Source organism: Oratosquilla oratoria, chromosome 24 (genome assembly GCF_046742065.1).
Source record: "Oratosquilla oratoria isolate Oo_2021 chromosome 24, ASM4674206v1, whole genome shotgun sequence".
Classification (NCBI taxonomy): Eukaryota; Metazoa; Arthropoda; class Malacostraca; order Stomatopoda; family Squillidae; genus Oratosquilla; species Oratosquilla oratoria.
In genome coordinates, this window is record NC_134800.1 from 56069522 (window position 1) to 56084102 (window position 14581).

Below are 14581 nucleotides of genomic sequence, written 5' to 3' on the forward strand. Positions count from 1 at the left end.
ATAAATAAGCTGAAATCAATTTTAAGGGGTGCTGGGAAGTGATGCACACAAAAATCGCATTGATATATGTGTCATTAATTACCTAGTTGTGCATATTTGACTTTTTCCGTGCTAATTTATTTTTCTAGGGTGTTCTTATTTCTTCTGCAAACAATATTGTCAATTTGTTTCAGTTTTAAGAAATCAAGAAAATAAATCATCAAGCAGTACACTTCACTTTCTTTTATCCTTCTAATAACAAGATAGGGGTGCTGGACTGCTTAGACATGACAACAGGGGGTGCTATGGTCGGAAAAGGTTGGGAAACGCTGATCTAGATGAATCTTAGAATTTCGAACCGTGCAACATTGCACTGTCACTGTGGGAAATTCATTCCATTCATTGAATAAACAGAGAAGTCGTTTCTACTTGCTTTCAAAGTCAATTAACATAATGACAGCTGGGCAGTGAAGAGAGTGAGCTGGCGGGGGTGGGGGGGGCACTTATGATGACCATTTGGTCCACATAAACCTAACTAGGGATCCGATCCCATTTCCGACGAGGTTACAACCCCGACGCTAACCACCAAAGGTCTCAGGGTTAGTTGGTGTGTGTGCAAGAAGAAGAATTTGCCTCTGCATGGCAAGAAGACGTTGACAATGAATGCGAGGGAAGAGGGGGAAGGGAGAGGGGTAGGGAAGGGGAAAGGTGGGAAGGAGAGAGGGGGAGGGGAGAGGAGAGGGGGAGGGAAGGGGTGAGGGGGAGGGAAGAGGGGAGAGAAGAGGGAGAGGGGGAGGGCTAGGGGAGAGGGGGAGAGAAGAAGGGAAGGGAAGAAGAATAGGAAAGAGAGGGAGGGAAGGGGAGAGGGGTGAGAGAAGAGGGGGAGGGAAGGGGAGAGGGGAGGGAAGAGGGGAGAGAAGTGGAGGAGGGAGGAGGTGGAAGGAAGAGAGGTAGGGAAGAGGTGGGAGAAGAGGGGGAGGTAGGAAGAAAAAGGAAGATGAAGAAGGAAGGGGAGAGGGTAAGGGAAGAGGAGGAGAGAATTGGAGGAGGGAGGAGGTGGTAGGGAAGAGAGGGAGGGGAGAGGGGTGAGAGAAGAGGGGGAGGGAGGAAGAAAAGGGAAGAGAGGGAGGGAAGGGGAGAGGGGGAGGGAAGAGGGGAGAGAAATGGGGGAAGGAAGAGGGGGAGGGGAGAGGGGTAGGGGAGAGTGGGAGAGGAGAGGCAAGATGGGGGGGAATCCTTTGCCAAATCTAACTCGAGGGTCTTGACGAACAGAGAGACTCTCAGATGTGGGTGACTCGGCAGAAGTCACCCACATCTGTAAGACAAGTCATCGAAGTACTTGAGGGACCGTTCTTCGATGTGCCAGAAGGTGCGGCCACCATCCAGTGACCAACACCGTGATGCAGGATGTTGCAAATGTGTCCGGATTTTACTAATTTCCCTAACAAGGGGGGGGGGGGGAATATCTTTATATGCATATACACAATGCACATATCTCAAAGATTGGCATAAGTAAAAAGATAATGATGATAAGAAGAAAATATTAAAATAAGAGTTGTTGTTTAGGGAGAATTTTGATAATTTGAATGAGTCCAAGTCAGAGACGGATGAATATAATCAAGAAGAAGAGAGTTTCAGAACCTCCCAGTGAAAGTGCTTGCATGCAGATTGTCGTGGTGCATTAATACAATTACCTTTGTGAGAGATTTTTTTTTCAAAACAGTCGCCACTCGCAAAGCGAGGTGGCTAGTCATGGGATTGAAAAATAGCATCACTACTTTCATTTTATCTATTCTTTTATTTGTTTGCTTGTTTATCTATTTATTCACATAATTTTCTGTTCATTTTTGTGAAAGCCATATGTCAGGCATACCAGGATGACTGGTATACCTGTGATGATATTTTCGGTATAACTTGTTACTTAATTGGAGATTGGTATGTTATAACACATTTATAAAAGTTCACTGTAAACCCACTATCGGAGAAATAATAACGGAAATAAAGAGAAACTGTATATTTCGACTACTATCTGTAGTCCTCTTCAGCAGAAAGAGGACTACAGATAGTAGTCAAAATATACAGTTTCTCTTTATTTCCGTTATTATTTCTCCGATAGTGGGTTTACAGTGAATTGTTACTTAATATTTTTAGTTGATATTGTGTTGTTATTATTGATACCTACAGGATTAACAATTTTGACATTATTCATGTTGCCACTGCTTTTGTTGCTACCTCTGCCTACGTTGTTGCCACTGCTTATGCTGTTAACTCTGCTTATGCTGTTGCTGTTGGTTCTGCTTAGGCTATTTCTGTTGCCACTACTTATGCTGTTGTCACTGCTTATGCTGTTGAGGTCAGTATTGCTGGTACCGTTATTATTGCTGATGCTTGTTTCCATTGCTGTTTCTTACTTCTGTTGTATCCGTTGCTGTTGTTGCCGCTGCTGCTGTTGTTATCATTATTATTCTAACACTAACCATCTATTAGCTGTCTGTAAATGATTTATGATGAAATATACTTTATTATAAGAGTGAATATCCCTCGCTGTGTTTTGAGAAGGCATACAGGGTGGGGCATCTTACGAAAACAAAGAAGCTGATAGGATCGCCCACGAAGTAACAAAGTAGTTCGTAAAATATTACCCGGTAATTAAACGGAGACCTTAAAAGATATAATGTCCTCATTTTGCGAACAGCCTCTCGCATTAGGAGCAATGAATTTGGTACGATAATATCGGCTCTTGCTCATTATACTCGTTTGACATAGGTAATAATTACACGCTTCCTAGCTTGCCGGCTTCATGTTGTCGAGGATTCGGCACGGGAAGGAGGGAGAGTGCTGAGGAGTACAAGGAGACTAAAGAGGGCTATCACACTGGGCTAGTCTTCGTCCAACCTTCGATTAATCGGCAGTACCGCCTTCCTCCAGAAAAATCCCCCTCCACCCGTAATATCACTATGGCAGGTTGTTTTGTTTTCTGAGAAATTTACGTAGAATATTTGATGTGCTAGAAGAAAATTATTGTACACTCGTAAGCTGCGAGCTGCAGATCTTCTCCAACAATCGAAGGAAAAATAGCCCAGTGTGATAAGGACTGAAAGGAATCGGCATAGAGGAAGTGAACTCGCTTGGTGGAGGTTTTGTTACGGGATGTAGTTTACCAGCGTTTCTAGCCATAAACAGACAATCTCGGGCCGGTCTCCTTGGGGTTAACAGCGGAGGAAAGACTAAGTGTTGGCAAATGGAGTGGCCGATGAATATTTCTTCGGTGATAACCAGCGTTTCTATCCTTTGTAGTCATAGTGGTAAAGGAGAGAGTTAAGGAGTGCAGTACGATTAAAGGTGGAGATTTGAACAAGAAGTATAGATTAAGGACACATAAAAATTATTTAACCCTTTTGCTATGCAGTTTTTTTTTAATCCACGGCTGAATAAAACCACCTGACGGCAGCAAGAATGTAAACAAAGTAGCAGTGAATGGGTTTGTATGTGTGCTTATCCATATATATATTTTATGTATAAACATCAATACATGTCCGTGTCTGTAGATCCTTCTTGTATCCCTGTTGCAAATCCTTTAAGAAGTAACCCATAGGTTTTATTTCTTCGCAAAAAGGGGACAACCCCCGGCAGGGTTTCCGTGTGCCGAGTTTTTTGTCTGTTTCGATCGCCGCTGGGAAGGTATTGAAGGCGGCAGTAATGGGATTACCCTTGCTGGGTGGCAGCGTCACGGAGAACTAGGGGTGGTCTTACCTGTGGTTACTATACAATGAAGCCGAATTTGAGGAGGCGGGAGAGTGTATGGGGATGTTGCCTATGCGCTTGTCTTCTCAACATGGAATAAAAGGGAGGGAACTTGCAAACGCGATTGGAGCGCGTGGTTACCCTTGGCTTAGATGCAGAAATAAGCAAGATGCAAGGACAGTTGCCTGTGACTACTGTATAGAACAGTTAGTGGTGGGTTATGGGGGAATTTATAGACTTGGGGTCTCGAAAGTAAATAAAATGGGATTAGTATGGGGTAACCCGTGACTTGGGCCCTGGAATGGTAACGATGCAAGGAAGAGGTCAACAGGATAACTTGGTGACGAATGCGTGAATGACGAAGACGCGAATAACAAAGACGCGAATGTCGAAGACGCGAATAACAAAAACGTGAATGACGAAGACGCGAATAACAGAGACGCGAATGACGAAGACGCGAATAACAAAGACGTGAATGACGAAGACGCAAATAGCAAAGACGCGAATGACGAAGACGCGAATGATGAAGACGCGAATGACGAAGACGCGAATGATGAAGACGCGAATGACGAAGACGCGAATAATGAAGACGCGAATGAGGAAGAATGACAAAGACGCGAACGATGAAGACGCAAACGACGAAGGCGCGAACGACGAAGACGGAAGACGCGAACGACGAAGATGCGAATGACGAAGACGCAAACGACGAAGACGCGAACGACGAAGACGCGAACGAAAAAGACGCGAACGACGAAGACACGAATGTTAAAGACACGAAGTGAGGAGACGAGGGAGTCTCGAATGAAGGTGTCAAAGAAAAACTGAACAGGTTCTCAAGGTCAGAGCCACGAAGAAAGAAAAAAGACGAGGGGGGGGGAACTGGTTACTGATCTCGTTTTGGTGGCCGTGAAACGAGCCCTCCACCTCCGTTTGCGAAAAACATTCGGAGACGCTTACGCCCCCGGCTTCTGTCGAATATGAGCAGCATTCTGCGGAGACGTGGAATTTTTGCGAAAGAATGAAACCTATTCATTCACGTATTCCGGAGAACTCGCCCGAATGTGTAAACTTACATACACACTCACAAACATATATACATACATATATGCATACCTACGTGCATACATATAAAAATGCATACGTATATACATACATACATGCATACGTACATATGTACAGACACATACATATAAATGTACATACAGCCATACATAGGAACATACATGTATATATACATACATACATTTATGCATAAATACGTGTATATATAAAATACGTTCAGACATACATACATGCGTACGTACATACATACAGACACATACAAATGTACATACAGACATACATAGAAACATACATGTATACATACACACATACATACATACGTACATGCATAGAAGCAAGCATACATACATACATACATACATACATACATGTATATACATAAGTAATCTAGAATCTTGATCCTGGATGAGCCGTGGCTTTTAACGTTCAAATCTAACCGTGGACACAATATAATTCTAAAAAGATTCTTCGATATTTTTATCTATTACCTTGGGTCCCGTTAATGAGGTTCTGTGGACTTCAAGATTCCTTTCATTCTCCATATTCAACGTGTTGAAGTTGGGTTATCTGAAGCATGGACTTGAACGGATGCACAAAGAAAATGGCTCAAGCATTCACTGCCGATAAGAGACAACACTGTGTGTGTGTGTGATTCACCATGGTCTTGGACCACGTGTTGGACTCGTGATCGACAGCTATTTCCCTCACGGAAGAGAGCTCGGAGCTCGTATATGACCGACCTATGGGTAATGATGTGACCTTACACGCACCCACACACCCAACTCCCCGCCAACGAGAGTTGGAGTAACACCTCGCAGCGCAGCGATACTGAAATTATTTCACCCCTGGGCGTGAATCGAACCCGGACCTCCGTAGTGGCAACCAGGAACTCTAAACACTGCCCCACGAGGTGTATGCGTGCGTGTGTGTGTGTGTGTGTGTGTGTGTGTGTGTGTGTGTGCGTGTATGTGTGTGTGTGTGTGTGCGTGCGTGTGTGTGTGTTTGTGTGTGTGTGTGTGTTTTCTAGATTTTGAAGTTCTGTTTAACAAATGATAATGATTTCATGTTACTGGAGAATAAGGTGATTAGGTTTTCTTGTTAAGTATGGATGAAAAATTCGGACGACGTTTAGAATGACCCAGTTTTTACCATATCGTTCAAAGGATTACTACTGCTATCTCTCTCTCTCTCTCTCTCTCTCTCTCTCTCTCTCTCTCTCTCTCTCTCTCTCTCTCCCTCTCCCTCTCTCCTTGCTTTAACCTCTCTGTCTCTCTTTCCTCTAAACACACTCTTATCTTTCCTCTGTCTTCCATCATCTCTCTAATCTCTCTCTTATTTCTCTCTTATCTCTCTCAAATCTCACATATAACACATATATACATTCATGCAGACACATACGCACACAAATAAACACGCAAACACGCGCGCACACAATAGTGTAACCCTGGTGGGTGACTTTTATTTGTAAAACAGGTGAATTGGAAGGAGGAAACAAGTGGAATTGGAGATTGTTTTGGTAAATCTGTTCAGTGTTACGACGAATACCTGGATGACCCAGTGGGTCGAAGCTACGGCAAGATTAAGAGGAAACAACACACCCCCAAGGCTGGATTTACTGCTTACCAAAGAACTCCGTCTCATTGTTTGAAGTGCATGTGTTCATAGAAAAAGGTGGTCACGTAATGGTTGAACATTATGAAGGAGATATAAAATTCCAGAAGTAATTTGCATCCAAAGGGAAAACTAACATTTTCTAAGTAACTTAGAGGGAATTCAAGAAGACGGGATATGCATGTGTTCATAGAAAAAGGTGGTCACGTAGTGGTTGAACATTATAAAGGAGATATAAAAACCTAGAAGTAATTTGCATTCAAAGGGAAAACTAAAATTTTCTAAGTAACTTAGAGGGAGTTCAAGAAGACGGGATATGGGATTTTTTCTTGACTTCTAATACAGCATGAACGTAAATCTGTAGTATGAATAAGTGGAAAAGACTAATAAAAAAAGCATAGTCGATCTGGTTTCAGATATGTTTCTCAAACTTATGTTCATTGTGAAATGGGTTAATGTACTACAAGAAAGTCATGGCTGCTTTGAATGTGTGTTGGTATCTGGAGAAAGATTATGAAAAGTTATTTCACAAATTACTACTGTGGAAATTGGAGTATATTGGAAGACTAATAAGCTTCTTGTAATGGACGTGAAGTCTACTGAAAGGCTTTAACGCGAGAACAGCAGAACATAAGAAAGAAGGAGACTGCAAGAGACCATAAGGCCTACACTAGGCAATTCCATGTCCCTTACCACCTGTCCTCCCCATCCATAAAGTTGTCTTAACCGTTTCTTAAAACAACCGATAGTTTCAGCGCTTTATACATGGTTACTAAGTCTATTCCGTTCGTTGACCACCCTATTGGTAAACCAATTCTTGCCTATTTCCTTCTTAAATCTAAATTTGTCCAAGGATAAGATGTTAGGGAGGAGACGAGTAACTAGCGGAGTCCCTCATGGATCAGTAATGGCCACAGCATTGTTATTCAATTACATAAATGACATGAAGGAAGCAACGACAAATTACACTAACCTGTTCGCACGTTATAAAACATTATGAGGAGGACAGAAGATGAAGATAGTAGATTACTCCAAAAGGGTCTGTTCAGAATTTACGACTGGAGTCAAACATGGAAAACTAATTTCAATGCCAAAAAGTACAAAGAACTAGAAATGGGCAAAAGTACAATTAAGCCCTCTAAGATAATAGAATAGAGGGGCGTGGATCATAGATAACTTGTCATCCGAGTGTAGTGACTGAACGAGTGGGCGTGGGTAATTGTAGGCGTGTGTATGTTCGTTTGTGTGTATGTTTTGCATGTACGTTTGACCTTTTTCTTCGTGGTTGCAGGCCTCAGAAGATGGATCTCCTCCAACGATGGCCGGTAGAGGCTCAAAATGAGGAGTAGTTTGGACAGTACAACTTTCTCAGGGGTAGACCCGAGGAGTTCCGTCGTTCCTCTTTGCTTTCTCTGTAAAGGAGGAGAAATCTTTCTACCCTCCTATTTGCTCCTGTTAGTTCTTCTTGCTCTTTTTTTTCTATACCTGTTCCTTCTCCTATTTCTTTTTCTTCTTCTTCTTCTTCTTCTTCTTCTTCTTCTTCTTCTTCTTCTTCTTCTTCTTCTTCTTCTTCTTCTTCTTCTTCTTCTTCTTCTTCTTCTCCATTCCTGTTCCTTCTGTTTTTTCTTTCTGTTTTCTTTCTTCCTCTTCCTCGTCTTCTTCCATTCCTGTTCCTTCTCTTACTTTTTTCTGTTTTCCTCCTTTCTTCTTCTTCCTCTTCTTATTTTTCTTCTTATTCGTATTCTTCGTATTCTTATTCTACTCCTCTTTTTCGTATTCTTCTTCTCCTTCATCGTATTTTTCACTTTTGTCTTTTTCCTCTTCCTCTTTTTTTTCTGCTGCTGCTTAATTTTTCACTCAACTCTATTACCTTCTATTCCTCCTATTCATCCATTTACTAATTTCTTTTCCTCTTCCTATTTCTGTTCCACTTCCTCTTTTTCTCCCTCTTTAATATTTTCTCCCGCTTCCTCTTTTTCTTTCTCGTCCTCTCTCTTCATTGTCTTTTTTCACTTCCTTATTCTGTTCCTCTTTCTCTTCTCCTTCCCCTCCTGCTCCTTCCCCTCCCCTCCTCCTCCTCCTCCTCCTCCTTCTCCTCCTCCTCCTCCTCCTCCTCCTCATCCTCCTCATCATCATCATCATCATCATCATTATTATCATCATCATCATCATAATCCTTCTCTTTTTCCTCCTCTTCATTTCCCTCTCCATTATGCTACCATCCAAAGACAACAACGCTGTTGCATTTCCCCCGTCTTGACAGTCCCTGTCAGTGTAGCATTACTGTCACTTCTAGCATAAGCACCACCACCAACAGTATCTCTAGCACCACCATCAACGACACTACTTATACTGACTCCACCAACATTATCTCCACCGTTGACACCTCCGTTTCCGTCTTTGGATGAACACAACCAAAGAAGGCCATTAACACAAATTATGAGCACTTTATACCACCAGTACAACATGCAGTCACCACATCGACCAAAACCGAACGACAACCAAAACCAGAAACCTCAAACAAAAACAAAAAAGCAAAAAACCAAAAGTTCAACTAAAACACCAAAACCGCCTCGGAGACTCCACCAAGGTAGTCAGAGTTCAAGGTGCTTTCCACTCGGACATCAGCCATCACCGAAGACAACTTTTTTTTTTTTTTTTTTTCCTCCCTCCCCTCCTCTGCGTCTTTTTTCCTTCTCCAGTCGGAGACGCCCCTCCTCCCTCCTCCCCCTCCCCCTTCCCACCTCCTCCCCCCCGGGGATGTTCTGGTCCGACCACACCCGACCACACCCTTGCCCCTGCCGGGACCCGAGCGCCCGGACAGCTTCGTCGCCGCCTCCGCCGCCAGCCAACCAGCGCGCGCGACCGTACCTAAATGCATCTTCCCCCTGAACGCTCAGTAGTTGCTCCCGCTGGAATGGCTCCTCCCTTGGGAGCCGGACCGACCGGGAGGGGAAGGGAAACCGGACGAATCCTACTTTGATGGTCATCACGTCCCAGGTTCCTCCCTCCTTCTTCCTTTAATCCCTAAATCCCCTGAAGTCCCCTGTCTCTTCGTCTTCACTCACTTCTTCCTCTTCCTCCTACTCCTCCTCCTCCTCTGTCTCTTCTTCTTCCTCTTCTTCCTCCTCTTCCTCTTCTTTCCTCTCCTCCTCTCCTTCCTCCTCCTCCACTTCTTCCTCTTCCTCCTCATCTTCCTCCTTTTCATTCTCTTCTCCATTATCTTTCTTTCATCTTCTTCCACCTCTTCTTCAGCCTCCTCCTCTTCCTCAGCCACCTCCTCTTCCTCTTCCTCAACCTCGTCCTCTACCTTCTATTCCCTCTACTTCCTGTCCCTTCTTCTTCCCCGTCCTTCTCCTCCTCGCCCATGCTATAAATACCTTCTCTCTTTTCTCTTTTTCTGTGCCAGTGTCTCTTTTCTGTTTTTCTATCTTTTTCTCTCATTTTGTCTGTGTCTGTGTCTGTCTCTCTGTCTCTGTATCTCTATGTATCTCTCTCCCCGTATCAATCTCTCTCTCTCTCTCTCTCTCTCTCTCTCTCTCTCTCTCTCTCTCTCTCTCTCTCTCTCTCCGTATCTCTGTCTCTGCATCTCTCGCAGTATCCCCCCCTCTCTATCTCTCTCAGTATCCTCTCTCTCTCTCTCTCTCTCTCTCTCTCTCTCTCTCTCTCTCTCTCTCTCTCTCTCTCTCTCTCTCTCTCTCTCTCTCTCTCTCTCTCTCTCTCTCTCTCCTCTCTCTCTTTCTCTCTCTGTCTGACACTTTTCCTACAATCATCTCCCTCCTTCCTCCTCCTGTCCTCCTCCTTCCCATCTTCCTTCTCAATCCCCTCCTATTCCTACTCCTCCCCCTCTTCTCCCTCCTCCTCCCTCTCTTCCTCCTCCTCCTCCCTCTCTTCCTCCTCCTCCTCCCTCTCTTCCTCCTTACCTCCCTCTCTTCCTCCTTCTCCTAATAGCCTCCTCTTCCCCATCTTCCTTCACGACCCCCTCCTTATCCTCCTCCTCTCCCTCATCTTCCTCCTCCTCCTCTTTATCCTCCTCCCCCACCTCCTCCTCCTCCTCCTCCTCCTCCCCTTCTACTCCTCCCCTCCTCCTCCTCCTCCCCCTCCTCCTCCTATGCTCCGGTGATCCATTTGGTTTCACTTTCCTCCCAGTTTCACTCTCACTCTTGGTGTTGTTTTTGTGTTTTTGTGTTTTTGTCAATACCACCACCGCCACCTCGACAATCATCATCACCTCCTACCATCCCCCCATCCCCCCCTCTCTCTCTCTCTTTCTCTCTCTCTCTCTCTCTCTCTCTCTCTCTCTCTCTCTCTCTCTCTCTCTCTCTCTCTCTCTCTCTCTCTCTCTCTCTCTCTCTCTTTCTCTCTCTCTCTCTCTCTCTCTCTCTCTCTCTCTCTCTCTCTCTCTCTCACACACACACACACACACACACACACACACACACACACACACACACACACACACACACACACACACACACACACACACACACAGTGTTTGCTTATATTTGTAGTCAGGGTATGCATGTGTATATGAAATTGTACAGAAATCTTTGTGTATGTATATGTATGCAGGTGAGACCATATATCACTTATCTTTTTTATATTCAAATACAAACTGAATGCATCAGGAACATTAGGATGCATTACAATAGCTTACATCGATGTTCCTTTATATCTTCTGTTGTTCAGGTCACTTCGAGAAGAACTCTGGATAGACTTTCATTAGTTGAGGGTCTCGTTTGTGTTGTTCGACATCTCCCATTAAAATTCTTGTACTGTAAAAAAACAAACAAACATACAAAGAAACAGTTGTCAGAAATTATTCCAAATACGACGGCAATTTAAAAACTGCTTGGATCAGGAAACTGGAAAAAAGTGGACTCAATCACAGAGTTGCTCGCGCCTTGGCGGGGCTGTTTGGTAGGAGCGAGTAAGACAATTCATCCACCCAAGAAGTGTCTCTGCATGCAGTTCGCCTCTTCCTTCTTCTTCCTTCTCATAGAACTCAAACCAAATCAAAATTCTTTTCTTTGATCTTCATGTATAATCTTCCTCTTCTTTTTTTTCCCTCTTCTTCCGCCTCTTGTTCATCCTCTTCCTCTTCTTCCTCTTTTTCTTCCTCTTCCACTTCATTTTTAATTTTTATTTTTCTTCAGCCTCTCCTTCCTCATCTTCTACTTCTTCATCTTCTTCCTCCTCTTTTTCTGCCTCTCCCTCTTCATCTCTCTATTGCATCTAATTAAACAAACGGTGGCTACCTACAAGAGGTGATTATGTGAGATGGACGTCATATAGAACCATCTCCCTGCTGCCAGTCTTCCAATCCCGCCGAACTGCTTACCTCCATCTGGAGGAACAGCCCCGAGGGGCTGGTACTCATTCCCCGGACTGAGCCCAAGATCTATCAACATCAACCGGCGACTGATCACTTCGTAGAGAAAGAGCTAACGGGTGTGGGTGAGGGGGCTAAGGACCGTTGCCAGCCACTGTGGGATATCGGGCAGCAATTGTTGTCATTTTGAAGTCGAAAGTAATTTGTGTATGTGTAAGCTTAATTAACCCCCAAGTGCTTCCACAACAGGTTCTGAAAACTGTATAATGTATTAAGTATCATTGTTGCATTTCGTCTCAAACACAGAGGTAGAGAGATCTTCATTGCACCCCCTACGGATCAGAGTTACTCAGCATTCTTTTATAGTTGAAGAATAATTTCCACTTAAAGAAGATTGTTGACCACTTTTACCCTCTACTGTCCCTTTTAGATTTCTTCTGCTCCACCGCAGTGACCCCGTCTAGTTGGTGCGATGTGTATACAAAGTTAGAAGCGCTGGTTATTACAGAATAGAGGCAGAGGGACTGCAGGTAAAGGGTGTCAAACTCACGGCCCGCGGGCCGGACGCCGTAACTGGCCCGCGAGGTGACAAGAGATTTCTCCACTTCATTGATTATATTTGTTGCATAGTTGAGGGATTTACTAAACTGTTGAGACACAATGATAACATTCACCTTTTATTCCAATGACACTGTTTTTGTTTCACATGATAGCTACTACCGACAATCCTCTTTCATTGAAAATTTGCTAATATGTAGTTACCAAATCTTTGACAGCCCAGTAATAATCAGTTGCACAAGTGGCCCACGAAAGGAATTGAGTTTGACACCACTGGTCCATATGCTTCAAAGAAATACTCATTTCAAGATGTCCAAAAAATCTTGTTTATACCTGAGTAAGTAAGACTAGATTACCATTGCATAGAGAAACGTACGAGTATTACTGTGGTTAAGATAGTATCATCTTCCTTGCAGAGATCTCTCCCAGACAAAAGGGTTTAGCATTAACGAATTAAATCTTCTGGTAATAACCATAACAAAGCCTGTAAAGGGTGTTTTTTTGATGAATGGGTAACTTCCAGTAGTCACTGGTCCCTTAGGTCCCTTAGGTTTTCAATCTAGGGGTCGTGACCCCTTGGGGAACAATAGCGCTTCATAAGTGAGGTCGCTAACCGGACGATTAAATCTAGTGATGAAGTGGTCTCCAGTTAGGTAAGGAACAGCAATCCATAAATGGGCCTAAATACGGGTCTCTTAGATTCCTTGCTTTCAATCTGGGGGCCGTGACCCCCTGGGGGAACGACAGCGCTTCATAAATGGGGCCGCTAATCGGACGATTAAATCTAGTGATAAAGTGGTCTTCAGTTAGGTAAAGAACAGCAACTCATAAATGGGCCTAAATACGTCCCTTAGATTCCTTATTTTCAATCTGGGGGCCGTGACCCCCTGGAGGAACGACAATGCTTCATAAATGGGGCCGCTAATCGGACGATTAAATCTAGTGATGAAGTGGTCTACATTTAGGTAAAGAACAGCAATCCATAAATAGGGGGGTACGTGAGAAAACTTGTTGAGAGCAATTGCTTTAGGTCGGTGATCATCTCGTTCTCACCAGAATAAGTTTTTGAAGTGTGTCTGCGCGTTGAAGGTGATTTGCGAGTCCTGGTTGAGGATAGAAGCACTGGAGGTTTTTGGAATATGATAAAAAAGAGTCCAGATAATCTTGGTGGGATGCTTACAAAATTTGGTCCGTGTTTTTCGTCCACGGGTGTCAAATTCAAGGCCCATGGGACAAATATGGACTTTAATGGCCCTCGAAGTGACAGTTTACTATTTTCCTCAGTTGTAACGATTATAGCAAATCGAGTTGAGAAATCTCTTGTCACATAGCGGGCCACTAGAGACCATCCCGTGGGCCACGGATGGCCCGCGGGCCGTGAATTTGACACTCTTATTTTAGTCAGCTTGTAACGTGGTTATGCCGTTTGCTTTGAGAAACTGAGGGCTAAACAATAATAACGACAAATGAACAAGAATAAGAATAAGCAACGACAGCAAAACAAGAACAAACGGTATTAACAACATCAACATCATCAACAACATCAGCATCAGCACAAACAAGAACAAGTGCAAGAACAAAGACAAAAACGATAACCACGACAACAAAAGGAACAATTTCTTATCACGACGTAATGTACTTAAGATATATAAGATGAGCCATGTGGCTCTGTCAAATTGAACAAATCGAATTCTTAACCCATCACACTATTGATAAAATTTGATAAGAAACATGACAACAACAAAAAAAGTCAAATCATCTCAGGACAACTTAAAAACATGTTCATACTAAGTGTTTAAATGGCATATTATACCCAATAACTGGGTCTTAGGCGAAACAAGCCCCACCCCCTTATGTTCCCCGACCAATCAGAGCAGCCTTGCAACATCGTAAGCCCCTTTCACCCAATGAGCGAGCGTGATGGGTCAGAAGGGGGAAAGTGGGGCGTGGTCTTCTTCGCCTGGGAGTGTTACGGAGACAACGGAGTGATGCCTGAGTACACCCTAGGAGTAGATTTCCTTGAAAGTAGGTGGTGAGGCAAAAAGCATCAGCCTTGAACCTGAAGCAAAAACGCTGACCAGTTGTGCAGAACCTTCAGGATTACATTCTTGAATGTTCGCGGCAGGATGGGTAGTGTCTGAATGTTGCAATGAATGTGGCAGCCGGTCCGGTTTGCCTAGAGGTTGGGACAAGTTGCTAAGACTCACGGGCAAGGTTTTTTAAGAATAAATTCAGCCTACACGAAAATGTAACTCTTCGATAATACACATTTGAACACATGTATCTGTGCACACA

General features: G+C 43.7%; 1 protein-coding gene across 1 annotated transcript in view; it reads left to right on the forward strand.

The window, feature by feature from the left end:
• The window catches only part of LOC143038354 (uncharacterized), a 17227-nt gene extending 12895 nt beyond the window's left edge, over window positions 1-4332 (forward strand). Inside the window, exons 3-5 of the mRNA XM_076207386.1 lie at window positions 1252-1348; window positions 2675-2701; window positions 4088-4332. Of these exons, the coding sequence (XP_076063501.1) occupies window positions 1252-1348; window positions 2675-2701; window positions 4088-4332 (369 nt within the window). The remainder of the gene's footprint in view (window positions 1-1251; window positions 1349-2674; window positions 2702-4087) is intronic.
• Window positions 4333-14581: the final 10249 nt, after the last annotated feature.